This window comes from Podarcis bocagei (genome assembly GCF_964188305.1).
Source record: "Podarcis bocagei genome assembly, chromosome: 10".
Lineage (NCBI taxonomy): Eukaryota > Metazoa > Chordata > Lepidosauria > Squamata > Lacertidae > Podarcis > Podarcis bocagei.
The window spans coordinates 32,429,633-32,457,439 of record NC_138135.1 but is presented as its reverse complement, the minus strand read 5'-3'; the positions used below and the strand labels follow the sequence as shown (position 1 = coordinate 32,457,439).

Below are 27,807 nucleotides of genomic sequence, written 5' to 3'. Positions count from 1 at the left end.
GGTTGTTTCCAGCCCTACCTAGAAAGACCAAGGACTTCTGCATACGACACATGTGCTCTCCCACAGAGCTACAGAACTTCCCCCAATGCCATTAGGGTGACCAGATGCAAAAGAGGACAGGGCTACTGCACCTTTGATAGCTTGTTCCACAAAGCCAACATAAAGGTAAAGGTAAAGGGACCCCTGACCATTAGGTCCAGTCGCAGATGACTCTGGGGTTGCGGCGCTCATCTCGCTTTATTGGCCGAGGGAGCCGGCGTACAGTTTCCGTGGCCAGCATAGTCATGTGGCCAGCATGACTAGGCCACTTCTGGTGAACCAGAGCAGCGCATGGAAACACTGTTTACCTTCCCACCTGTTTATCTACTTGCACTTCATGCTTTTGAACTGCTAGGTTGGCAGGAGCAGGGACCAAGCAACGGGAGCTCACCCCATCACAGGGATTCAAACCGCCAACCTTCTGATAGGCAAGCTCTAGAACTGTGCACTAGTTTATTTTTTAAAGGATTTCCAATACTTATTCCTAAAAGATTTGTACGAGTCATGTCCTGACATTGTCTCAGAACCCCTTTAACTTCCTAAATATGTCAGTTTCTGAGGATAATAAGACTTCAGATCACTGCTTTCATCAGTGTTCTCTTGGGGGAGGAAGAGGATTAAAGTAAGAGTTCATTCTGCTAGTCTCTCATACCCTCACCAAATGGCAACCCAGGATTTGGAAGCAGGAATGGAGCAGTGGCTATCTGGGCGGACATCTGGTCTCCTAAACCTGCTTGCACCCAGGTCTGCCTCACCTATGGACAGCCCTTTAAAAAATGCCTGATTTGAAACCAGCCCAACCAGTTCCGTTGACTGATAGCAAGCCAGGTAATTTGTTTTTTTAAAGCATCACTCTTACACAACAGGAACATTCATTTTGAGATATGAATGCATATGCAAGTGAGCATTGGCTTATTTAGTAGATAGGGGAGATCTCAGCTGCAAATCTTGGCTGCAACTTGACAGACCAGCTGCAGCCGGAGGCATGTGCACTAATTAGTTATTGTTATGAATAATACGTAACATAATTATTTAAATGTATACAATTAATCTATCAATAAATATTTCCTGGGCGGCATATATCAAAAAACTGGAGGGCAAGTAATCTTAGTGACTTGACACTAATAACTAAAGGGAATTAGAATAACATGCCACATTTAATCAAGTGCCAAATATGCGTTAAAAAGTCTTACCCCTTTTACAACACTTTAACCAACCCAATTATTACTATTATTATTAATCAAACTTCTATACAAAACTTCATCCAAAGATCACAAGGCGGTTTACAACATAAAAATACAAAATGAAAACACAAAATACATACCATAACAACCACCACCACCAATAACCCCCTCTCACAGCACTTTTAAAAGGCCATCGATTGTTTAATCAGTTATATTGTTACTACATAACACAGATTAGAGCCAAATACACTCTACTGCCACCTGCCTCTTGGTCCTTTTCTGGTCTGTGCTGTAGAAGTGAAAAGTCTCCAGGTAAAGTCAACTAGTGGAAGGTGGGAGAGCAGGTAGGTCTCATTCCCTCTCCCCCAGTCTCTCACTAGTGCCTGCAAATGCCTTCTCCTTCTTTCCTGGGCACGCTGCCAAGAACAGTTTGCACTTGTTCAAAATTGCTCTGGGGAGCCCCCCCCCCCCCCGAGTGAGTGCTTTGCTGAGAGGCAGTGACTTCTGGAACTATGACCACCAGCCACCCCATGGACCACAACTAAGTGCACAGCTTGTTCATTGTAAGCTGGTGTGCACCATCCTAGTATAGGTTAATGAAACTTCCAGGTTTCCAGTGGATAAAATACTGGGTAAAAAGGACTTCAGTATTTAAAAAAAAACCCACCTTGTTTATTATCATTTTATACTGCTGAAAGACTTTGCTGTTAAGTATGCAGCTTTCAAATTACCTCAGGAGAGCAGAAAGAGCAAAGGGTGCTTAAATGTAAACATCTTTATTTTAAAAGGTTTCTTTTATTATTATTATTCTTTAAATGTCCATACCACCCTTCTTCTGAACATCACAGGGCAGTTTGCAATCTTCTGATTTTCACGGTAGGAAAAAAATTGCAGACATAAATTCACCTGGTCTCTGCATAACTCAGCAATTGGAAGTATATATGTATGAATGTATGTATGTATTGAAGGGGTACAGTATGTATGTATAAGACACCATTAACTATTAGCTTACAGTCCAAGTCTTTGATAAGAAATCCAGCAGAGTCTGTTTACAACAGATGCTACATAAATGGCTCTGGGAAGTTTATAAGCAAGGCATGAAGGCAACAGCCCTCCCATCTTATTTCACCTCGTGGATCTAGTTTTCAGCAGTACACTGCCTTTGACGATGGAGGTTCCATTTAGTTTAAATTTATTCCAATGTGTGGGTGAGTTTTGGGGGTTAAATGGATTTCGAGGCCCCACGCCCAACCGTAAGAGTGCACAGGTGCACCTTAGCCACAGTCGTGTGAATTTAGGGAGGCGAAACTGCATTCTCCTTGCTTTTTTTGGACTCCAAGTCCTCCACGCCTAATGGCGGATCTTCTCTCACAATTTTTGTCCGTTCGTTGGTAGAGTTTAATACAGTGGTATCTTGGTTTACAACCATAATCCGTGCCGGAGGTCCGGTTGTAAACCAAAACAGGTTGTAACCCAAGGCGTGCTTTTGCCAATGGGGCCTCCAAAAAAAGGGGGGGTTGTAATCCCCTCCAAAAGGGGGTTGTAATCCAAAAAAAGGGACACGCACTTCCAGGCTTGACGTGGTTGTAATCCAAAAACGGTTGCAAACCAAGGTACCACTGTAGGAGAAACAAGGCACGGTTCCTTCACTGCAGGGCACCCTCCTTGTGCCCCATTATTTAGGCTGAAATGCTAACCCCTGCTACCTGGGAGTAAGCCCCAGCGAAACCAGTAGGACTTGATTCTGAGTAGACTTGGCTAAAATGGCCCTGTTAGTATCAAGGAAAGGGGCTGATGCTGGAATTTTCTGTGTGTGTTTCACATTATGCAACAGGTTCTTATGTCGTCTTCACACTTTGAAGACCAGAATATGATTCTCCCCGCCCTCCGCCTCTTGTTTAAGAAGCCTCCTCCTCCCTTTTTTATTTTCTAACAAGTGAACACATGACAGTTAAAACTGTCACTTTAAAGGCGGGCAAAGGGCAACAGCGAAAGCGTGCGCCACTCTTTGCCCCTTCACAAAGATGGCGGCGGCGTCCCAACCGCGCCATCAGATGCCCGAGGCAAAGATGGCCGCTCCGCCTCCTTAACGTCGAGAAGGCAATGGCCGCACGCACGCAACTGCGCCGCCTTCGGATCCTTTGGCTAGCCAAGCAATGAGGTGATCGCTAAGCGGCGGGGAGGAGTCGTTCCGACGGATTGTGGTTGGCAGAGCGTTGATCACGTGAGACTGTCGGAATTTGTTCGCGGAAGTAGTAGTTGGGGTGAGTACAGTAGGGGCTAATTGAAGAGGTGAGTGTGTACAAGTCTTAGAGGACAGGGGAAGGGTAGATCTCTCGTCTGTGTGTTTTTTAGTCCTTAAAATGTGGGTCTCAGTGGCTTAATAAAGGCTCTTGGGTCTAAGATAAGCAAGGGTGGGTGGGAAGCTCCCCTTTCTGCTTTATTTTCTGCTGCGATCGCCCATTGCACTTCTTTTCCATATCCCACCTTTAAACCAGAACCCCAGGAACTAGGTGCAAAAGACATAAGTTTTACAATTCGCCTCTGACCACATTCTGAGTCCGGGAATTTGCTTCCAGTGCCAGAACTGAACTGAGCTCACAGTCGTTTCACACAAAATCCCACTCATGATTATAACTCTCATCATTTCAGCAGCCCAGTTTAGGTAGAAAAAGTCGTTGCTGCTGTTAAACAATCGTGCAGCCATTCAACAGGTGAGGTTTTCCTGGCCTTCATAAACAGTTGTATCTTAGTGGAAATCTGCATGCCCAGCAGCTGCTAAAGGCAAAGGAACCCTGCCAGAAAAATAAGGTGATATCCCCATGTGCTGTGCGTAATTGAGTGGAAGACGTAAGGCTTAAAGCCTCCCATATTTTTGAAGTATTAAAAGAGTTGTGATCAGATAGCTACTTGATGTGACCAAAAAGCTTGAACTTGTAACCAACCTTTTTATCTGTTAGTTGAACTTCACATTCATTTTAGGAATATGCACACTTTCTTCATCAGGCAGAACCTATGCAATGCTGCATTTCATCTTGGAATATCATGCAAGAGATGTCATGTACAGTTTCTTTTAAAAGTTAAGTACAGGAAATGTGTGATAGTACAGCTCTGATGGGTTTCAAAAGGTAATGTTCTACTTCTGCTGGAAAATTGGTTCGTTGCACAGTGGAAGACAGATTCACATATGCAAGAGTTGGAAACTATGTTAAGATCTCCAGACTTTGAGCACAGTGTAAGGTCCACAGGAAAATGTGATTTTGGGGGCTCTGAATTGCCATAGTGAAAACATGAACATGGTTCAGTACTGTAAAGAAAAGTGTAAGAGTTGAGCAAATGGAAATGTTAGAGACATTAAAACGGCACCTTTTCTGAAAGTCAGTGGAAGGAAGTAACAAAACGGAAGTTACTTTAAAATTCCAAAGTTTGCCAATTTTTGTTCTTTGTTGGTTTTTAATATGATTGAATTGGCTTTCTATTCCTTTCCTCCTTCTATATGTATTTATATTGTGAATATAAGTACATTATATTGCTTCTCTTGCTTGCCTTTTCTATCTCCTGGAAGTGAAACCATGAAAAAGGAAAGACTGAATGCAAAAATGTTAGACTGCTTATTTTAGTTATCAGTTTGACAGCCCATCTCTCACCCCTCTCGGTCAATGTTAAGGGGCAAGTTTTGCTATCTTCCCTACTTTGTAGGAATACAACAGCTGTTTGTGTACATGCCAGTTTAAACATACTATCTGCTTTGGGTGAACCCTAGCTATTATTTTAAATAAAGACCTCATATCTCAATATCTCTAACCCTTCATCTTCAGTTCTGTTTCTTGGTCACTCTTGGCCACTCTAGCATGCAATGGTGTGGGACAAAATCTTAATGAGCATAAACTTACTTGCCATTTTCCTTTATACACTTTATACACTCAAAAGTGAATTGGAGAAAGTACAAACCAAGCATACAAAAATGAACAACAGTATCACTGCTTAGACTTAATAATTAAGCAATATATAAATGCCTTAAATAAATAAAATAATAGCATTACAAAAATACAATTGAAAATTACCCAGAAGCTGCATAAAATAAGCGACATTTTATCTGCACATTGGAGAAATGTTTTTAATACAAAATAGATCTTCAGTTGTTAGTGGAAAGAATATAAATGTGTCTCCTTACAGATCATCCTGGGTGGGGTGTTAATAAAGTAGGCTCCAATATGTTGAAGATATATTATGAATGTGTTGCCTTTCCCTTACACCAGGAATTTATGAAACCTGTGGCCCTCTAGATATAGTTGAACTCCAAATCCCATGAGCCCCAGCCAGCAGTGCCAATGGCCAGAGGTGATTGGAGTTGTAGTTCAACAATATCAGGAGGGCCACAGGTTCTGCATCCCAGCAGATATTCCTCTGACATGTGATGAGAGAAAATGCCAGTTGTTGAGCTACACAGAATTTCAATTGTGCTTAGCACAGTAAGCAGGATACACTACACACAAACTAGTTTTATAAGGGAGGTATAGGAACTAGCTGGAGGATTTCTTCTTGGTGGACTACTAATTGAGCTATAATGATTCTAGACTTGTAGCTAGGATTTCCAAATTGCAAGCCAAGTACTATTGTACTAAATCAGGAACGGAGTACTTGTGGCCCTTAAGACGTTATTGGACTCCCATCGTCCCAACCACTGGCCGTATGGGGTGCCTCTAGTATTTTCTTGCCCACTACTCTACATGTCTTGGGTTCCCCACCCCGCTCACAAAAGTAGGCACCAATTTGCATAAACTTTGTATATGCTTTGTGTCGTATTCAAATTTATATCCTGTTTTGTTGATCGGGTGGAGGACTCAAAAATAAATCTGTGGCTGCACACCAGGTAATAAGATGTCTGACCAGCAGAATGTCAGCAGGTTTAACCTGCTGAATTTCTGCTTGCCATGCAGTTTTTGAAAGACAAGAGCGCCCTGCTTAGTGCCAACCCTAAACCGTACAAATAATTCTAGTTTCATGATCTAGACTTTTATGTTACAGTAGGTCTTTCATTCAAGATTCAGTTAAAAAGCAACCAGTGTTTTTAAACAGCATTTTTTGGGTGGTTTTTAAATTATACCTCTTAATATTTAGAGCAGTGTTATTAGCATAGGTCAAACAGACAGCCATTCTCTCTTAATTTTTAGGGTTTGTATCTTTCCAATATACCCATTTAAGTTTTCACACCAACAGCAACAGCCCAAGAATGCACCTATTTTCCCTCATGGGAAAGCAATTAATCACCCCTCCATCCCATTGCTGCTACATTAGCTTAACAGTCCCGCCTGTATTTCTCTAAAAACAAAACAAAAACACACCAAGAAACTGTGTAACAACAATGGACTACATGCCATGGTAACATTGTTGTACACTACTTTCTCTCAGCCCGTCAGTATTAGTACAGCAACACTGGGATACTTTGTAGGCCCTATATAATCAATGCTTTCTCAGTCACACAGAGACGCCCACCCACCCACTGGCAATATGAAAATACTAATTATGGATTTTATTTGCATTTTTTGGAAATGTTTACATACAGAAGAAACAAGAATTTTAAATGCATGAAACTGAACCTGAGTTAGAAAGGGCACAAACTCCTTGTCTTTGCTGCTGCTTAGTCACAGCTGTGCTAAAACTCTGGATTTTTTTTTTCCACTGGGCAACAATCACTTCCCTACCAGGAAAGATGTAAAAACAGTTTCAGAATAAGTCAAGAAATCCCCTCAGAACTAACAAGGCAGCTCTTCTCTATTGTCTAAATTTAGAATAAAACTTGTCTGTGACCCAGACATCAAGTCCTCTTACTCCACTGTATTGAGAAGGGATCTACTGGGTCCTGTTGAAGCTGTTTTGGGGTCTTCTCCTTGGGTTTCTATGAGTAACCCCATCAAGAGTGAGCAGTCTCCCATCTATCCGGTCTAGGGAACTACCCACTAACAGTGCCTCAGACTTATATGGATTGAGCTTCAGTTTCTTGGCTCTCATCCAGTTTATTACTGAGGCAAGACAGTGGTCCAACACATTCACTGCCACATGGCAGTGTCATCAACATATTGCTGACAGTGTAATCGAAAGCTCTGGATGACCCCCACTCAGCAGTTTCATGTAGATGTTAAACAGCATGGGGGATAAAATCGAACCCTGAGGAACCCCACATTGAAGGCTCCACAGTGCTGAAGAGCACTCCCCAAACGACTATCCAAGTAGGACCAGAACCACCACAAAGCAGGGCCACTCACCCCTAACTCAGACAGCTGGTCAATGGTATCAAGACCACTGAGAGATTAAGGAGACGTAACAAGGAAACATTTCTCCTGACAGAGGTGCTCCTAATCTAGTTAGGAGATTCAGTTGCTACATCTTATATTTAATGGGATGAATTACATTTTTGAATTTAGGGATGGGAATGTTATCAGGCAATGGAATAGATTTGCAGTTCTTTCTAATTTATTATTTTAATCACGTATTTTTGCTGTTTTTTAAAGAATAAAAACGTTTTATCATACTTGGCTATCTATAGATCTGTAGATATCTTTATTTTAAAAGGTAGCGTAGAAGTCTACTCAATATTAAGAACGTTTTTTAATCACCAGGAACATGATTATGCTGAGAAGAAGATTCATTCAGTGGATGATGATGGCATTATCTGAATTCGAACTTTGATCTTTCCACAGCCTTGAACGAAGATAGCTTGCACTACTTTTTAAAGACATGCAGTTCTTTGGTCGGCTTATGAACACTTTAAACAATGTCACCGGCTTGTTTTCAAACCCTTTCCGGATCAAGGAGGTATCCCTGGCGGACTATTCATCTCTGAAACGTGTGAAGTCTGAAGATAGGATAGTGCTGTATGAAAAAAGTTCATCTCACTCTTGGGAGTGCCTTCTTCTTAACCCCAATAATGAAAAAGTTGCTTTCCGGTGAGTGGCAGGGAGACCTTGTTTATTTTAGCTTCAATCTGTTCCTTAGACCTTAAGAAACTCTGATACAAAACCTCTTCCTAGTAGGAGAGGGTGAAATTGAGGATGGATTGGGAAGAAAGGGGATCAAGGGGACTATGCAGGAATGAGGGAACATTGCTATAATAGCATAGGTTTTCATGGTTACTGTCCACCAGGCACTTGAGAGAGCCAGTGTGGTGTAGTGGTTAAGAGCGGTAGTCTCGTAATCTGGGGAACTGGGTTCGCGTCTCCGCTCCTCCACATGCAGCTGCTGGGTGACCTTGAGCCAGTCACACTTCTTTGAAGTCTCTCAGCCCCACTCACCTCACAGAGTGTTTGTTGTGGGGGAGGAAGGGAAAGGAAAATGTTAGCCGCTTTGAGACTCCTTCGGGTAGTGATAAAGTGGGATATCAAATCCAAACTCTCCTCCTCTTCTTCTTGAAGGGTTATAGGTTCGGCAGGTGGGGTGGAGGACAGTGATGGCTGGTGACTTTTGGGGCTGGTAGGGTGGAAGGCAGGGAGACCAGAGCCAACGACAGGCAGAGGCAAGTTATTTCAGTTTGGTCGCCATCCTCCTCCCTTCTGAGTTCTGCAAGGGCAACACCAAGACTAGGGAGGAGAAAGCTGGCATAGAGACCCACCCCCTGGAGTTGTTGCAAGTAGGAAGGCAAGCAGGCTGGCTGAATTGGAAGGGACCACAAGGCTCATCTAGTCCAATCTCCTGCAATGCAGGAATCTTTCACCTAATGTGGGGCTCGGACCCATGATCCTGAGATTAAGAGGCTTCTTCTCTACCGACCGACCGAACTATCCCTCAGGTGTGCATTGGTTCATCTCTTTAAACCTTCTGGAGAGGGTATAAAATTGTCCTGTTCCAATAGGACTTTTGACTGCTAAGTTTGAGTGAAGTCAAATATTTTGCAGCAGCAGCAAAACATTAATAGTTCTTCCTGATTGACGGGGGTTGTGGGTGTTTATGGTCTGGCATATTCTTTTATTGGATTTTTCTTAATTGTTTTTATCTTTGTTGTGAGTCCCACCGCAAGCTGGAGAAGCAGGCTCTAATCGTTCTAAATAAATTCCTTTTGTAGGCTCTTCCAGGTAGACCACGAAGGATTTGCCCTTGAGCACTACGAGCTGTACGCAAAGAAGTTGCGCCCCTTCTATGAGAGTTCCCACAATCCTTTGCAGCTGGAGGTTTTGCAGCAACTGACGGACTGTTTTCGCAGCCACCCTAGCTGGTCGCTGGCTCATGTAGCGGTAGAGGTTGGGCTCCTGGAGAGCTTCCGTCACAATCACATCCTGAGGTATGAGAGCTTGGGCTCCTTCTAATGGGGAATGACTTATATTGCAAACTTAGTTTAGGGCATTTCAAATGGGAGTCTTAAAGCCTTTTGCAAATCTCCCTTCCTCTCCTTTTAAGCCCCCAAACTCGGAGACTTAAAAGGGAACCATGGGGAAACTTGGAAAAACTTACTATTGTTTTAAGGGTTAACAAAACTGTTTTGTTTGGAGGGTGGGGTTGTTTCAAATTGTTATTAAATGTCAATTTGTATTTTTTGGCTGCAGTATTGTTTCCCAACGTGGGGTGCACACCCCACAGGGGGGCAATTTTATTTTAAGGGGGGCAATTTGAGAATGAGTTATTAACAGTTAATGGCCTTTTAGGCTTCCTCCACGTGAATAAATAAGAATTACCGTATTTTTCGCTCTATAACACGCACCCGACCATAACACGCACGTAGTTTTTAGAAGAGGAAAATCTGTAGGCATGCTACCCGTAGGCATTCCCTCCATAACACGCACAGACATTTCCCCTTACTTTTTAGGAGGAAAAAAGTGAGTGTTATGGTGCAAAAAATACGATATATGTCACGGGGGAGGAGGGCACCAGGATTTTACAGATGCTTAGGTGGGGCATGGCCAAAAAAAGTTGGGAACCACTGGTTTAGGGGCTTTTGTTGGGGAGTGTATTGTTTATTAGTGTGTATACATTAGTATTGTTAATTGTTTGTTTTTATTATGTGCTTTGTGTTTTGATTAAACTTATTGTGTGCTTTATGCTTCATATATGGTACCTTTGTGTTGTCAACCACCCTGAGACCTATGGATATAGGTGGTAAACAAATTTAAACAACAACAAGCTCTGTAGCTTTCCTCCTGCTCCTCTTTTAAGTTTCTGAGATTGAGCACTTAAAAGGGGAGCTGGGATAGACTTGCAAAGTGGACAGTTGGACAGGTGGGTGTCCCTGCTCAATTGTTAAACTTGGCCCTTGAGGCAGAACCTGGTAAGGATCAGGCCTGTGGATCCCAAAAAGTCCCTGCTCTAATGATTGATTTCAGTGGCTCTGGCTTGTCCTATTGGAATTGAACAGGACAGGGGTGGCAGTTCTTCCAGTCACTGATCTTACCCTGTATCCTAGATGTTAATCTTTCCTAGAGCACTGAATGCGTGCTATATTGGAAGCGCAGCAGCAGTAGAATTTGGTTTGCTGTTCCACAAAGTAACGTTAATGAGCTTTTCAAAGCAAACTGTTTTGGGTGGGAGTATGCGATTCCGGCTGGCTTTGCACTTGGGCCTGGTGGTGTGCCCAGAATGCCTCCATCTTGCATTGCAGCTGCATAAACAGCAACAGCGGCGACAATGAATGCACCCCGGTGCACTTGGCCTGCCAAAAGGGAGACATGGAGTGCCTGCGGGAGCTGGTGGAGCAGTGCCATGCCCGTCTCGATGTCACGGACAAAAATGGAGATACCGTCTTCCACTACTCTGTCCGAGGGAACAACCCTGACATCATAGAGGTGAGGATGTTAACAGAGAAAGGTAGGTTTCCTGGTAGAAAGAAGAAAATGAAGGGAAAGGTGCAGAAGCAGAGGAAATAGGAACTTTCCATGTCCGGAGAGAGACTGTTCCCTATGAGCTTATGGGACTTTTCTTGCAGAGCCAGTGTTGTTCAGTGTTTAGAGTGTTAGACTAGGACCTGAGAGACTGGGGTTTGAATCCCCACTTAGCCATGAAGCTCACTGCGTGACCTTGGACCAGTCACTCCCTCTCAGCCTAACCTACCTCACAGGGTTGTGGGGAGGATTAAAGGAGAAAGAGTAGAGCCATATATGTCACCTTGAGCTCCTTAGGTGAAAAAAAGGTGGGATATAAATGCAGTAAGTAAGTGGTTCCTAACCGGTGGTCTGTGGACCCAGAGGGTCCATGTAAGCCACCTGGGGGTCCATATCCATCAACTGTCTGGAACTTCCTGTTTTGGGGGGCTGTACTCTCATGGGAGAACACTGCGTCCAAAATAGTGTGAGAGTACGGCACCCCAAAGCACACACTTTTGGGTGCTTTGCTCTCATGTGGGTCACATGACTTGTGCAGGAGCGTGGCCCGGAAGACGTCTAGCCTGGTTTTGCTCTGGAGGGTATGGCGACACCATTCACATAACAAAAAAATTACAGTGGTACCTCGGGTTAAGTACTTAATTCGTTCTGGAGGTCTGTTCTTAACCTGAAACTGTTCTTAACCTGAAGCACCACTTTAGCTAATGGGGCCTCCTGCTGCTGCTGTGCCGCTGGAGTACGATTTCTGTTCTCATCCTGAAGCAAAGTTCTTAACCTGAAGCACTATTTCTGGGTTAGCGGAGTCTGTAACCTGAAGCGTATGTAACCTGAGGTGCCACTGTACTGACGAGATATTAGCTTTTTCAAAGTAGGGGGTCCATGGCTTGGCTGTTGAAAAGTGGGGTCCATAGTACTTAGCTAATTGGGAACCACTGTGATAAATAAATGAAATGAAAAGAATGTTGCTTCCATGGCTAAGGGCAAAACTATGCTTGAGATTCCCAATCCCTTGCTTGCCCCATAGTTCTGGTTTCTGTGTTCGTGTGTAGATGCGCTTGAGGGAAGGGTTAGACAGTGGCCTTTGCCCATTCACCAGTTTTCTTCTATACACAATTTCTGGTCTCGTATTCCTGCTGAGTCATCTTATCCATCCTTCAGAGTCTCCAAACTTGAGTGACATTGTTCAATTGTTGCAGCTCATGGGCAAGAGGTCAACTGCCGCTTTGGACCATGTGAATGATGAAGGAAAGAGCCCTTTGCACCTGGCCTGCCAACTGGGCAAAGAAGATGCTGTTCATGCCCTTTTGAAGGTCAATGCTAAGTGCAGCAACATGGGAGCACTCGGCTACCCCATCCACATTGCTATGAAACACTCCCAGAAAAGGTGTGTTTGCTTTTTTCATTTGGATAAGAGTGCTAGAAAATAATTTTTGCTAATAACTATATTTTTGCATTAACTATATTTTTATTTCCCCCAGCCCACTTCCTCCCAAAGGAGCCCAAGGTGGTGAGCAAGGAAACAAGGCCAACATCTGAAACACATTTAAACAGAAACCACCTTTTCTCATAACGAATATGTTTCGGAGTTGCCTGAAGAAATGGCAACGTTCACGCCACACATTTAAAGCACTGTGGGGCCACTTTAAGCAGTCACGGCTTCCCCCAAAGAATTCTGGGAGCTGTAGTTTGTGAAGGGTGCTGAGAGATGTTAGGAGACAGCTGCCCCACTCCGATTTAACAGTACAATATTAAAAGGATACATGATTGAACCATAAAGGTAAAGGTAAATGGACCCCTGCCCATTAGGTCCAGTCGTGGCCTACTCTGGGGTTGCGGCGTTCATCTCGCTTTATTGGCCGAGGGAGCTGGCGTACAGCTTCCAGGTCATGTGGCCAGCATGACCAAGCTGCTTCTGGCAAACCAGAGCAGCACACAGAAACGCCGTTTACCTTCCCGCTGGAGCGGTACCTATTTATCTACTTGCACTTTGACATGCTTTCGAACTGTTAGGTTGGCAGGAGCTGGGACAGAGCAACGGGAGCTCACCACATCGCGGGGATTCAAACCGCCAACCTTCTGATCGGCAAGTCCTAGGCTCTGTAGTTTAACCCACAGCGCCACCTGCATCCCCTGATTGAACCATGGACCGGTTTTCCTTGGAGCCATTGCTGGCACACCTGCCACTTCCAAGGCCCAAGGCACCATGCTTCACTCTTCTTTTGCATGTGTACACCTGCAGGCTGCTTAATGGAGCCTTGGAAGTGTCCCCTACCTACTGAATATTCAGGGATCCATGCAGTTAGCGGGCAGGTGTTTGTCGTATCCCTTCATTCTTTTCCTTCTTGTTCTTCTCTTCCAGATGTGCTCAGGCCCTTCTTGATAAGGAGATCAGCCAGATTCAGCTGCTAGACCCACGCTATGGAGCGACGCCACTCCACTGGGCCAGAAATGCTGATGTAAGCGGGTAGTCTGCTAGCTGGCTAGACATCTTTGCTTTAAAGAGTCTTGCTCTCCTGGTCATGCCTCCACAAAGAGCTCCTTTCCATTCCCCATCTCTGACCTTCTGATCTGTGTGTAGGCTTGCTGGCTCCTGGGTCTTTAATACCTGCAGGGCACTAAGATGCTTGGAGAGGGGATGGTGGCATGTCTTTTCTTGCCAGCATATGTCAGAAATGGGATAAGCTTGTACCTGCTGACTTCTTCCTGATGCTAAAAGCAGCCTTCCCCATCTTGACCTTGTTGGGCTACAACTTCCATCTGCCACTGCCAGCATGGGTTGATGGGAGTCGTAGTCCAAAGAATCTGGAGAGCATCCGTTCCATATGGACCTGTTTATCCTCTTCCTGACCTCTCCAGCTGGAGTCCTCCTCCAATGGCGACTGTGGAGAGTAATAGGGGTTCTGTTGCAGTAGACATTATGTGGAATTGCCTCCCAAGGGATTCTAACCCTTTTTTCATTTTTAGAAGGACAATAAAGATATTAATCAACATGGCATTTAGAGGTAGTTAGGGAACTTGGGTGGCATTTTTATTAACTGGTTGCACTTGCTGCCAGTATTGTCATTATTTTGACGGCCTTGTTTGAGTTGGTTTTTAGAGTTCCATTTGTAAACTGATTTTTGCTCGATTGTTTGACACTCCCCATCTGACTCCCAGTCTCAGGTGATTTACAGTTTTATTTATGTATTCATTAAAATTCTATATTTCCCTTCATCCGAGGATCAGAGGGTGGTTTACAATATAAAAACGCAAAAATACGCAAAATAATAACAAACAAAAAAGCAGTAACCCCCCAGTTTATAAGGTCATAGATTGGTTTGAGAACAGCAACCTTAAAATAAATCATGCAAGAATCACAAATATAACACAGAACCAGCTTCCTCAGAGTCCAATGCCAGCTGAAAAAAATTACTTTCATTGTTTTATGGGACAGGAGAAGAGACACAAGGGAGCAAGGATGCTCAAAGTGGATATCACAGGCCGTAGGACTGAAATGTTTCCAAGTATTTAACTTAATTTTTTCTTCACATAAACGTAACAGTTAGAGTAAATATTTTGGTGGGCCTGAAATCTAAAATATTTATCTCCATACAAGCACTGTAGTGCTTTTATCAGCACAGAGAAAAGTCATCTGATTTCTTTAGCCTTGTGGAGCTTTGGGTATCCAAAATATTAAGTTCTCTACAGGGCTGTGCTGTGGGAGTTTGCAAACATAAACAGCCTCAAAGTTGTACAAAGTAGATTTCTAAGAGAAACCCATGGCTGCAAACCCCCCCCCCCATAATACAGGCTTTCCTGACATAGACAGAAGTTAGGACCTTTTACCATTTCCTTCAAAATTAAAATGCTGGATACATTAAATTATACATAAGCTTCCCAGACCCCACTATAAGGAAGCTGGATCTCCTGAAGGACTTTTGTATTAGAAGCCCTTATACAAGGCTGCAGTATCCTATGTTACACAAGAGGCAGAGCAAAAGCAAAACAGAATGTGATGAAGCAGAAAGGCACGTGCCAAAGGGGGCAGTTAAGCGGAAAAACTGTATATTGTTATGGTAACTGAGACATTTACTGTGAATTGGGTGTCCCTCTTTCTGTTGTGTTTGTTGCTCAGAGGGAAGCAGATGGAACCAGCCTTATAAGCGAGCACAATGTGTGAAATCTGTACAATGTCTTTATTGGTGAGATAATGTGTGAGTTGAGGCAGGAGCCTTAAACTTATAATTTTTGCGCTTCTATGAGCATGGGTTCATCTTTCAGAGCAATAATTCTTCTCTTTGGCCTTAAATCTAGGGTTTTCAAAATCCTAGCTATCTTCCTTTTTAAATATTTGTTTATTGTTTCAAAAAGAACATAATCAAAAAAAAGCACAGCCCTATTCTAATACATGCAGTGATTTCTCATTTGCATAAAAGTATCTTCCCATATGCCCCAGGTACCTTGTTTGTTTTATCGTTGAAATAAATCCGACCTCACCTGTCCCGGTGAAGAAGCGCTTGTGATCCAAAGTGTGGCTTTGTGCCTTTCCCCCTTGTCTCCTAGATGACCCGGCTCCTCATTGACTACGGCTGCGAAGTGAACGCCCTCAGCAAGACAGGGGAGTCGGCCCTGCACATCGCTGCCCGGCGGGGGCGCTTTGATTGCACCATGGTGCTGCTGACGAATGGAGCCATGGCAAATGTGAAAGGGGCAGATGGCAACACCCCACTGCACCTGGCCATGAAGGTGGGCTTCTCATCTGCTGCATGCTTGCTTTCCCAGAACTGAAGGGTGGGGCAGGGGCTGAGAGGAGAAAGGAGAAAAGTGCATAACATCTGCAGAGAACACCCCCCTTTTTGTATTCTTCTGTTGTAATAATAATAATAATAATAATAATAATAATAATAATAATAATTTTTATTTATACCCTGTCCGCCCCAGCCAAGGCTGGGCTCAGGGCGGCTAACAAGCAATAATAAAAACAAGCTGAATGAATACAACTTAAAAACAAGATTAAAATACAACATTAAAATATTGAAACATTAAAATATTAAAATGCAGCCTCATCACAGGAGGAGAGAGGAAAAAGGAAAAAGAAAGAGGGGGAGGGAATCAAATTGGCTCCAAGCCAAAGGCCAGGCGGAACAACTCTGTCTTACAGGCCCTGCGGAAAGAAATCAGATCCTGCAGGGCCCTGGTCTCATGAGGCAGAGTGTTCCACCAGGCCGGAGCCAGAGCTGAAAAGGCCCTGGCTCTGGTTGAAGCCAGTCTAACTTCCTTAGGGCCCGGGACCACTAGGGTGTTGCTATTTATGGACCTTGAGGCTCTCCGTGGGGCATACCGGGAGAGGCGGTCCCATAACAATCTGTTCTGGTTCAATATGTAGACATAGCCCAGGGGTGGGCCACCTTTTCGGCCAGGTGGGCCGGATCCTAATCTCCAAAAGCCCCATGGACCAAGTTTGGTGGGTGGGGCACGGCAGCCAAGCAGTCTGTCACCTGGCATCAATATGACATGAGGTGACAGCAGCGCATCTGAAGGATGTTTCCAGGTGGGTTCAGTGGAAGCTGCTTGCAAATGCACTTCAAAGTGAAGGCCACACCTTTCCCTGCCTCCCACTAGGCATCACATACACAGCATCAAGGGCAGGGCAGGTGGGCGTAGTTTGGTGGAAATGACATCCCAGGCCAAATTAGAACCCTTGTGTGCCTAATGAGGCCCATGAGCCAAAGTTTTCTCATCCCTCAATCCTAGCGCCTCAATCTTCCTTTCCTGAATATTTTTGTCTGTCTCTCCGCACACAACCTGTCTAGTTAAAGTGATCCTCCTGCATGAAGAGACTCACAGAAACCTAGCTATTTGGGTAGGATATATTGGCAGCTCACAGTGTGTTTGCCAAGATGGCCGCCGGGTCGGCATTCCACCTCAGGAAGCTGAGGCTGGAGGGACCTCCTGGCAACACCTTTCCCTTTACAAGCTCTTTTCCTCCCCGCAGCAAGACCACCTAGAAATGATCAAGGCCCTTATTGTGTTTGGAGCAGATGTGGATGTCCCAAATGACTTGGGGGAGACACCCGGGTTGTTGGCGGCCAGGATTAGCAAAGGTGAGAGGGGGGACCTGTGGGGAGGGAAAGGGAAGTGTGGGAGGTGGGTGGAAGACAATGGTCCGGCACTTCCACTGCCACAGCTACAGGTGTAAAGGAGAAGTAGAGCTGTGTGTCATCAGGATATGGCTGGCAACATACCCCATAATTCTAGATTTGGAGAATCCCATTTGTGACCTTGTGGCCTCTTGCACAGATTTGTTCTGCCCAGTGGAGGGGTGGTGAGAATCTCAGGCCTAAGGAGCACAGACAAGGCCCCAGCTGTGGCGTAGGATTCTGAGGACCAGGCCACAATCTCAGCCAAACCACACCCCCATCCCCCTTTGAGGCAACCACCTCCAGCCCTGTGTTTTTTCCAAACCAGGTACATGGGATTAGTCTGACTCACAGCAGGCAGCGGTGACCATTTCCTTTATATTAATGGATTTTCCTCTCTAATGCATGTGACGCTCTCACCATATCAAAGGTGCCAATCGGAAGGTGCTCTTAGACCTGCTGAAAATTGTAGGGATTGACCGCTTCCACCCACCTGGCATATCAGTACCAACTACTTCCACTTCCCAGGAAGGACTACCGCCCCCGAGGAGCACTAACCAAAACCTAGGTAACAGGCTAGCTAGCCCTGTGCTTCTCTCTGTGTCTCTGCTTCACTATCACTGTTTTAGGACCACTTTTTCTTCCAATCTGGGAAGGCATTTACATGTCGGAATAAACGTGAAACTTGAGCGCGTGATCGTCTCAGTTGAGGGTTGAACCAAGGTTTCCTGTTGCAGTGCGGCTGTGCTGGGGAAACCATGGCCAGTTGCTAATGGCACAGTGCTGGGATTCTTCCTTAAGCTCTATTGCAGGGACAGAGAAGTTGTGGCTTTTCAGATGGTGTTGGCTTCCAGCTCCCCATCAGCTCTTGTTAGCATAGCCAGGGATGATGGGAGTTAGCTTTGCCATCCCTGTTCTGTGACCACAAACATCTTGACAGTATCAGTCATTTTCCTCTCTTTCTCCTTCCTCTTCTTTTTCTGCTTTGTGATGCTAAGATGCTAATATTCCAGAAAGGACCAAATGATGATGTAGCTCCTGGTAAGTGTTTTAGGGGAAGCAGGAAGGGTTGCCATGTTCAATAGAAGACAGGGCTCCTGTGCCTTTTGATAGGGATGTTTTTAATGATATAATGGCCATGGCAATGGACTGTGTGCTTGCTACGTATCTTCCTTGGATACAGCAATTAAAGGTATGAGAGCCTTGTCTTCTATTGCATAGGGCCATTGGGGTGAGGGAGAACTCAGTTCCTAGACTCTCAGGTTCCTAGTCTGCTGCACCTGCTTCTAAACATCCTGCTGAACAGAATATTTGCCTTTCTTTTCCTTGCCTCCCTAGAATTCCAGGACGTCATCCATGTCTCTACAGCACTTGGTGCCTTGCTGAAAAAACAAGATGCGGTCGATCTTGCCACCGAGAGGAAAAAAAGGTAAGTGGCTGTCGTTAGTAAGATGGACTTCATTTAGTCTGCAATGCTCTGTCCTGGTGTGAAAACCGATAAGACTCAAGAGAGAGGAGACCTCGGCCCTGTATGCATATCATCACAGTAAACCACAGTTAATGGTGTACTTTGAGTGTGCTGATTCAGGAGAAACAAACTAGGATACCTGGCTTAGTGTCATATCCCCACACCTGATCCTCAGCATACCTTTCAAGAACTACAGTTCTTCCTCACCTAGCGCAGGGAAGATATTTTGATGCTTAGTATGTTGCTCCATGAGGCATCTGAATCTTAGGAGTGAATATGACCTTGGGGACATTGAACTCCTTCTCTTCTCTCTTCCCTCTCCTCTCCCCTTCTCTAGTCAAGACCGCCTTTTGAGTCTGGATGGTGGGGGTGTCCGGGGCCTGGTGCTCATCCAGTTCCTCATCGCTATAGAAAGAGCTTCAGGGCGTCCCATCCGGGATCTGTTTGACTGGGTCGCTGGGACGAGCACGGGGGGAATCCTGGCAGTGTCTGTTATACTAGGTAAGGAAAGAGCGCTCGTGTGGGTCCACAGGTGGAGGAGGAAATCTCCCTACCTGGTGGGGGAAGAGTTCTGGAGTGAAAGAGAAAGGATGAGTGTTGGATATCTTCCTGGCCTAAAAGACTGTTCCTGCCATCTGTGAGAGAAGTGGCCCTGACTTACTGTGGCTTTCCCCAGGCTGGGAGATGCTATTGGACTCCCAACTCCCATCAGCCCCTGCATGGCCAAATGCTAAGAATTATGAGTCAAGCAACATCTGGAGGGTGCCAGGTTGGAAAAGACCTGATGGATAATTCAAGAAGCAAGGGGTTTGCTTTTGACGAGAGATGGTTGGAAGTGGGCTTCGCATTTCTGTCCAAGCTGCCACATGGCAAAGCTGACTGTGTGTACTCTGATCCTAATCTACCCAAATGTTTGCTTTAGTCTGGTTTTACAATGCTTGGATTTTTGCAGACTTTGCAAATAGGGGAGGCACATAACCCACATCCTGTTCTTTGGTGATTCTGCCCCTTTCTCTTCCATGTCTTCTCCACTAACCTTTATTCCACTTTTTCTATCATCCTTATGGCTGCTTTTGTATATTGCAGCAAAACATGGGTCTTCGTGTTTCCGCAAAAAGTTATTTTCTGGGTTTCCAAGCACTCCAAATGCCCTTCGAACATTACGGAGGAGGAAACAGCACCAGGGCCGTCTTACCCATAGGCACTATGGGTGTGGGGCACCGGGGCACCGGGCTTTCAGAGGCACCAGGCTGAGATTCCGGGGCTCGAGAGTTGAGTCCGGGGAAGAGAGCTGCGGCGGGCTCTTCTGCTGTGGGTGGCTCTGTGCTGCGAGTTCGGGGGCGACTGAGCCAGCGAGACGCTGAGGTGGCCGGCCAGCTCTGCCCTCCTGTGCGCCTGGGACTGGGCAACCTGGGGGGGGGGGTGTGTTTGCCGGTCGGATCTTTGCACCCCGGCGCCGCATATGCTTAAGACAGCCCTGAACAGCACGTGTGTGTGTGTTTGCACACATGCACACACACACACACACACACACAGGCTTGGGGTAACACTAATGTCCTTCTGCCTCTCAGGGAAGCCGATGGAATACATGCGCTGCTTGTACTTCCGCATGAAGGACGAGGTGTTTCGAGGGTCGCGGCCCTATGAGTCAGAACCCCTTGAGGAATTCCTGAAGAAGGAGTTTGGAGAGCATACCAAAATGACGGATGTCAAGCAACCCAAGTAAGTAAAACAGCGGTGACTGGTGCCCTTTGCAACTAGTATGAAGGAAGGCGGGGGGGGGAGGGGACTGTGGGCAGAGCTGGACCCATTGATAGGCGGTTCCAAACCAGTGACAGGCCACGCTGACTAATTCTAGTATTGTCCCCGACCCCCCCTCCCTTCTACAGGGATGAAACTAAGAAGGAATCCAACATCCAGGGTGAGTTTTAAGTCAGAAGGCAGGCAGGTGGGGGCTGACTAAGGCCAGACTGAGGTTAGGAGGGCAGTGCCCCATTTGCCCTAATGGACTAGACCTCCACTGAGCCAAAACCAGAGGGATGCTGTCTTTGCCCTTTATCATGATGGCTTCCTGATCTTCTGTCCCTGGAGGAGGGAGATCATATCTATGATTTATCTGTTTGAGGCAGGACCGGAAAGCACATAACATGGTTTTTAATATTTAAAATATTATTATATTTTTATATATGCTGGAAGCCACTTAGAGTGGCTGGGGCAACCCAGTCAGATGGATGGGGTACAAATAATAAAGTTGTTGCTACTCTGCTGAATCTAAGCAGGTTTGGGTCACCTCAGTGCCAAGGTGGGAGGATTGCCTGGGGGTGCTGCCTTAAAATCCCATGGAAGAGAGGTGGGATATAAAAATAATATGTGAAGTTGCCATGTGCTGAGTGTCTAGTCCAGTATTGGCCAGTCTACTGTGGTTGGTAGTTAGGCCCAAAGTCACAAGAATCATAAAGATGGAAGAGCCTTGGAGGTTAATGAGCCCAATCCCCTGTTCAGGCTGCCGCTACAGCATCACTGACACAGATGACCAGCTATCTCCAGTGGAGCCTTCACTACCTTCCAAGGAGATGGTTCCATGTCAAACAACTCTTACCATTGGAAATCTCCTCCTTGCATTCAGCTGGACATTTGCTTCCCTGGTTCTAAGTTCTCTTCTCTGGAGCAACAGATATCCTGAGATACTTTTACTGGAGATGCCAGGAATTGAACCTGGTACCTTCTGTAGCCTCTTCCCCTTACAACCAAGCTGAAATCTTGTCTTCATTCCTCAAAATCCCTTACAGACTCATGTTGACAGCGACACTATGCGACCGACAGCCTGCTGAGCTCCACCTGTTCCGGAATTACAACCCTCCAGAAGGAAGAGGCAAATCCCGTTACATGTCGTCGGGTTTGTTTCAAGCGTTGACCAGGCCAGAAGGTAAAAGACTCGCTTGCACAGCACTCTTGTGGAGTCAAGTTGCTTGTTGAAGAAAAGCAAGCTCCTACTCAAGGATTCTTCCTCCCCCTTCCTCGTTTTTTGTGTGTGCGTCTCCAATCAATACTGATCATACATGTTATGATGATCTCCATATAGCACGAACCACGTCTTGGGTGAAGTTGGAACAGATCAGTCTCCCTAGCTTGTGTACTTGCACCAAAATAAACCCTGTGCAATTGTGAATGCAACAGTGTACATATTCCTCTCTTCTCAGAGGTTATTTCTGTTCCAAAAAAATAGCTTATGGAGCAGGTAACAGTGGCCAGCAGTACTTGGTACCACAGTAGAAGCATACCATGCAGTGCGGGATAAGTGACCCATCCTCTGCTATTCTTTCTCCAACGGTTTAGGTGCAGTCTCAGAAATAGGATTGTGTTCCCTCATTTGTCTGGGCTAAAAATCTACCGATGGATTTATCTTGTACTTTTGGAATCCAGCTGTGCACGTTCCAACCAACATATTCCCTGCCTTCATTTCACTTTGTGCAGGAAAGGTATTTGTGATGTTGGCTGGCACAGTCAGTCCACTCCTACTTTTCATGTTGTAAATGTGTGCAATCACAGTCGTTCATCCTTTTCTCCACTCTGTCCATGAGCTTTTGCCAGCTGTGTTATAGCATCAGAGTTTGTCTCTTACGCCACTTCTGGCCAGTCTGTTTCATTCTTCTGATTGTTTCCTGGTCCTTATTTGCTGTTGCCGCCTTTAAAAGGTTTCCTAGGTTGTCAGTGTGAAAGTTCTCTGAACCCTTGGTGTTTGCTTAGTCATTTGGATGTGATCCACTGTTTGTCACTTGGGCATTGGAGAACCCACAGCTAATAGGGGTCTTTTGGCCTCAGCTCTCCCGTATTTCATATGGGGATAATAATGCAGATGTGTTTTAGAGATTATTCTTGTTATGTGGATTATTGAGAGAATGTATGCACATTAAGCTTTTTGAATCTCTAAAGCAGGGATGGGGAACCTGTGAGCCTCTAGATACTGTTGGACTAACATCAGGCCCAACAATCATGGCCAGTGGTCAGGGATGATGGGACCTGTAGTCTTGCAACATCTAGAGGGGCACAGACTCCCTCCCTGCCCTGCAGTACTATGTGCATTCTTAGTAGCAGCAGATCTTGTCCTAGCAATCAGCTGGATGCACATAGTTTAGTCTGTGGAGGGAAAGACACATCTTTCTTTGTTTCCCCCTCACAGATCAGCTGATGTGGCAGGCTGCTCGTTCCAGCGGAGCTGCCCCAACATATTTTCGGCCCTTTGGACGCTTTCTGGATGGAGGTCTGCTGGCCAACAACCCCACCATGGATGCCATGGCTGAGATCAACGAGTGCAACAAAATCTTAATCCAGAATGTAAGCTTAAGTGGCACTCCTCATTGCACTTGAAATTCTGGGGGTTGTGGCTCCTACAGAAGAAGCATTTCCTCCGTTGCTAAAAGCACCCAGAGCAGGATGCAACATAATCCTAGTCAATACAAAGTACAGATAAAAATAAAATAAATACAAAGTACAGATGGGGCAACCAGTTTTTAGCAGCAAATAACACAATGCAGTAAACAAAAACCCTACAACAGCACCAAGTGTAAAATACATTGTACACTAAAACTAGGTGTTAATGCTTTAAAAGATGACAAAATACAGCTTTAGAATAGGTTCAGCTTTGCTAACCGATGTTCTTTGCCTCCCATTCTTCCAGGGTGAGGGTCACAAGGTGAAAAAGCTGGGAGTGGTGGTCTCTCTCGGGACTGGGAAGGCACCACAGGTCCCTGTGAGCTCTGTGGATGTCTTCCGCCCCTCAAACCCTTGGGAGCTGGCCAAGACTGTCTATGGGGCTAAAGAACTGGGCAAGCTGGTGGTGGACTGCGTGAGTATTAGATGTGGATGGATCAGTGGAATGGAACAACCAGATGTTAGCAGAGAACGTCTTCATTTGGTGGGGATGGGAAGGTAGCAATATATTTACTAGCTCAGACTCCCAATACAGATGAAGGAATTGCCTTATAGGGTTTCAGATGGAGACATTCACAACCCTGCTTAGAGATGATGGGGACTGGACTGCAAATCAGACATCCTACCACTGATCTCTGGCCCTTTCCCAGATCCTATTATAAGGGTCTCATTGCTAAGGAAAGTCAATTCATTGATTTGGAGGAGCCCTCCCCACCCCAATATTTTCAACAAAATTTTCTGGGGAAGTGTCAAAGCAACATCTGGAGGGTGTCATGCTGGCTACCCCTGCTTTAATGTGACATGCAAGCACAACCACTGTAGACTCACAAGGACAAATTTGGCTGAAGTGAATGGACTCTGAGGTTTTCCTTCGTGACCCGATTTGCAAGTCGCTGCCACAATACAGACGTTATAATATTATGAATATTATGAAGGCTCTGAAAAAAAATTCTGTTTCTACTTAGGGAAAACAGTGCATTTTCTTGTATTCTGTGGCTAAGCTAGAAGCATTGTGTTTAGGAGAAACTTTCCCCTCCAAGCCATATTTGTGCAATGCCTGCTTGTTTTGTTTTAGCCTTCTTTTACCTTGTAGTCCTGGGTATTTGAGTCATAGGATGGGTCACTTCCTAATTGCGTTGATGTCTCTTTGCAGTGCACTGATCCAGATGGGCCATGTGTGAACCGTGCAAGAGCCTGGTGTGAGATGATAGATGCCCATTATGTCAGGTATAGGACTTGTCTACCTTGATGTTCTGTGCAGGTTGGAAAGAGCACGGCTGGAACCCTCGAATCTCTGGTTCTTAGAGACTCTGCATGGGGTGGGTGTGGTTTGCACACAGAAAGTCCCAGGTTCGATCCCTGGCGTCTCCAGTTAAGGGCTGAGAGAGACCCCTCCCCTTCCCAAACCCTGTAGAGCCACTGCTGGTCATTGTAGACCACATTTAGCTAGGTGGATCAAAAGTTTGACTCAATGTAAAGCAGCATCTTCTGTTATACAGTGGTACCTCGCAAGACGAATGCCTCGCAAGACGAAAAACGCGCAAGACGAAAGAGTTTTCCGTTTTTTGAGTCGTTCTGCAAGACAAATTTCCCTATGGGCTTGCTTCGCAAGACGAAACGTCTTGCGAGTTCTTGCGAGTTTGTTTCCTTTTTCTTAAAGCCGCTAAGCCGTTAATAGCCGCTAAACCGCTAATAGCCGTGCTTCGCAAGACGAAAAAACCGCAAGACGAAGAGACTCGCGGAACGGATTAATTTCGTCTTGCGAGGCACCACTGTACTAAACCAGGAGATGGTTAGGATTGTGCCTCTGCTAATTATGTAAGCTAACAGCAGAACCTTATTCAGTGGCGGACTTTGGGCCCTCAAATTTCAGTGGCACCCTGTGGCATGTTAACCCCCTTCCCTGCCTCTCGCACTTTGTTCTACAGCATTCTTTTGGTGCCCCCTGCAGTGCAACCACACCAGGCACCCTATCCTAGAACCATCTCTGCTTTACTGCAGCTGTGGGTTACATTTTGCCTTTCCAGAGCAGCAGTCAGCTGAGGCACTGATTTTATGCAGTCCAAGCAAGCAAGCAAGCAAGCAAGCAAGCAAGCAAGCAAGCAAGCAAGCAAGCAAGCAGACTTCTGGCAAGGATAATCTGTCCCTGCCTTGATAGCCCTCTGAGAGCAGTTGCCCAGTTCATGTAATATTCTTGTGTAGGGTATAACTGTGTTGACAGTGGAGCAGGGCTGCACTTTCAGCCCCCGTCCCACTATCTGGTCTGTTCCCTGTAACAGCCACACATTGCACACTGGTCTCTGCAGCAAAATTCTTAACACAGAAGCCCCTGCTTATATGTAGGGGGTTTGTGCAGTTGGGACACCTGCGCAACACAGGCGAGTCCTTTCCTCACAGCACTTTTATGAGGCAGGTTTAGGCCGAGTGAAAGTGCTCTGGGTTGCATTATATGGAGGTGCAGTCAAGGAGTGAACTTGGAAGCAGGCAGAAAGACTTTGGGGCAGAAGCAGAGTGAGGGCCTCCCGAGTGCAACCCTGCTTTTGAAGTAATGTGCATTACCACCTGAAGAACAGAAAGGAGAAGGAATGTAAAACCATTAAGGCCAGAGTTTAAAATTACCTAACCATGCCAGAGACTGGTGGTCGGTGTTAACTGAGAAGATAAGTCTGGAGAGAAGGGGGAGGGTTTGGGTGAGTCAAGAGCTTAGACCTTAACTGTGGGGAGTGGCTCAGGCTGAAGAACTGGGGCAGGCTTGACGCATTTACGGGGAAAGCTAAAACCCCACTGGCCCCTTCCATCACCTGATGAAGCTACTAAGTCAGCCTGGGCATGTCAAGTAGGAGACTGCGCTACCTCTTCCTGGCCAGCTGTATCAGTTGCACCTGAGAGCAAAAGAAAGGAAACTGAAAGCACTGATGTGACTGCATCTGGCAAAATACCATGGAGTTAAAGGTATCCAAAGAGTTTGCCTGCCAGAGCCCCTGATAGAGATTGTCATTGCCTTGCACCCGTTGCACTTTGGGGATCTCTAACTGCATCTCTACTGCACCATAGCACTCTCTTGAGCATTGGGTTTTCTGTCTTGTTTTCCATTGCCTCTGCCTTCTATCTCGGAGACTTGCCTTTTCATCTCCAGTTGCCAGGCATAGGCCAAACTCTTGCTCTCGTTCCCATCTTGCAACACCCTAACTCATTCTTGGCTCCTGCAGGTTCAACCCTCCTTTGGAGCTGGATGTGATGCTGGATGAGGTGAGCGATGTGATCCTGGTGAACCTTCTCTGGGAAACTCAGATGTACATTTTCAAAAACTGGGCAGAATTTCAACAGCTGGTAGATATGCTGCTGGTTCCGTGATGCTTTGCAGCTCTGCCATGCCTTCCTGCTGCAGCGACCCTGGATTCTCAGCAAGGAGTGGTAGATTCCGCTGGCCTGTGGCCCCTTCTATTCATGGCCAGAAACCGACTGGAAGAATTGGAGGGCAGCACCCACCGAAACGTCTTTCAGCATGCCCAGTTCAAGTACTTGCTGCGGCTGCTCTTTCCGGCATGCCTGATTCCAGTACACCAGCTGCCTTTATAGCTGGAAGGGGCTTACTACATTTCGCTTGGCTTGTGTGTGATAACATGGAATCTAACTGACCAGAGTTGGACTATCTCTGCTACTTCTGGGCATATTGGGCCAGATGCATTGTCTGACATTCTGGGTTTGACTAACGTGCCTTTCTGTCCAAAATTATACATGGGCAGTTAAAACAAAATGAATTGCTTGTTTCTCTCCCCCATGCCCTTTCCTAGTTGTTTTTTGCTTCCTTCTTCCTGGTTCCTCCTCGCTTGATCTGAGTGGCCGAGAGGCGAGAGGAGGAAAGATCGGCTGGGTTTGACAAATTATTTCAGACGGTATTTGCCCACCAGCAGAGGTGTGGAAGGCTTCTTCTACCTGCTTATGAAGAACTTCCTTAACCAGAATAAACAGTGTAGAGGGGATCAAAAATTAAACCAAGTTAGCGAGGAGACCTTTAGTTATCAGATCCAATGATCAGGCACACATTCCAGTGTCCGTTTTTTCCTGTTCTCCCATAGATTTGTTTCCTTACTAGATTCATCCCCCCCATCAGTGCTGCTGCCTCCCCCCCTCCCCAAGAAAGTGCTGCTAACAATAACCTATTGGCTCAGTTTGCATGTCACAATAAACCATGGTTAATGGTTTGCCTTCCACTTTGCTCTTCCCTTCTAGCCACTGGGAGCAGCAAACCACAGTCCTTGGCTTAGCAGTGCATCCAAACCTGGGATGATTTGTTTGTATTGCTCAAGCAATTTGTGATTGGTAAATGCAGAGCAAAGCTTGGCTTGACATCCTACTCTGTTTGGAGTGAAATGAACCACGGTCCCTGAGCCCAGGGATCGTGGTTTGTTGCTCCCACTGGCTAGAGGGGAAGAACAAAGTGCAAGGAACCTCCTGCGCTCTAGGGATAAGCTGTTACATATGGTTTCCCATAATGTGCAAACACTGCCACTACTCTTGCATTTTGACTAGTTTAATAGACTGCACTAGAACTACAGAAAAAATGTCCCGGAGAATGTGAAATCTAATTGGTGTTCCCCCCCTCCCTCTGCCCCATTTTTTGTAAATGTATAAATATAACTCTGAACTGTAGTGATGTTGATAGACCCTGATGTCTTCATGAAACTGACACAGTGTTAAATAAAAGGAAATGTGTGATGTGAAAACTGACTTGCGCTTGAACTTAATACAGCTTGAAG

General features: G+C 45.6%; 1 protein-coding gene across 3 annotated transcripts; it reads left to right on the top strand.

Moving 5' to 3' along the window:
- The first annotated feature begins 3,222 nt into the window (after positions 1–3,222).
- PLA2G6 (phospholipase A2 group VI) lies at positions 3,223–27,774 on the top strand. Of its 3 annotated transcripts, none has more exons than XM_081211100.1 (17): positions 3,225–3,487; positions 7,925–8,170; positions 9,283–9,498; positions 10,810–10,993; positions 12,226–12,413; positions 13,389–13,485; positions 15,572–15,754; positions 17,004–17,112; positions 17,579–17,716; positions 18,487–18,577; positions 18,954–19,117; positions 20,188–20,338; positions 21,406–21,542; positions 22,797–22,951; positions 23,295–23,462; positions 24,201–24,274; positions 26,257–27,774. In XM_081211100.1, exons 2-17 carry the CDS (start codon positions 7,962–7,964, stop codon positions 26,399–26,401), a joined length of 2,409 nt encoding a protein of 802 aa, XP_081067226.1. In that variant the 5' UTR covers positions 3,225–3,487; positions 7,925–7,961; the 3' UTR covers positions 26,402–27,774. The 3 variants fall into 3 exon arrangements, with proteins under 3 accessions (XP_081067227.1, XP_081067226.1, XP_081067225.1); XM_081211099.1 differs by having other exon boundaries at positions 3,225–3,515; XM_081211101.1 differs by lacking the exon at positions 17,579–17,716 and having other exon boundaries at positions 3,223–3,515.
- The last annotated feature ends 33 nt before the right edge of the window (positions 27,775–27,807 follow it).

Coding starts and splice junctions, on each gene's coding strand:
- PLA2G6 (XM_081211100.1), top strand. CDS start 7,962: ATGCAGTTCTTTGGTCGGCTTATGAACACTTTAAACAATGTCACCGGC. Junction 15,755..17,003: donor CACTGCACCTGGCCATGAAG/GTGGGCTTCTCA, acceptor TCCTCCCCGCAG/CAAGACCACCTAGAAATGAT. Junction 18,578..18,953: donor GCCACCGAGAGGAAAAAAAG/GTAAGTGGCTGT, acceptor CCCCTTCTCTAG/TCAAGACCGCCTTTTGAGTC.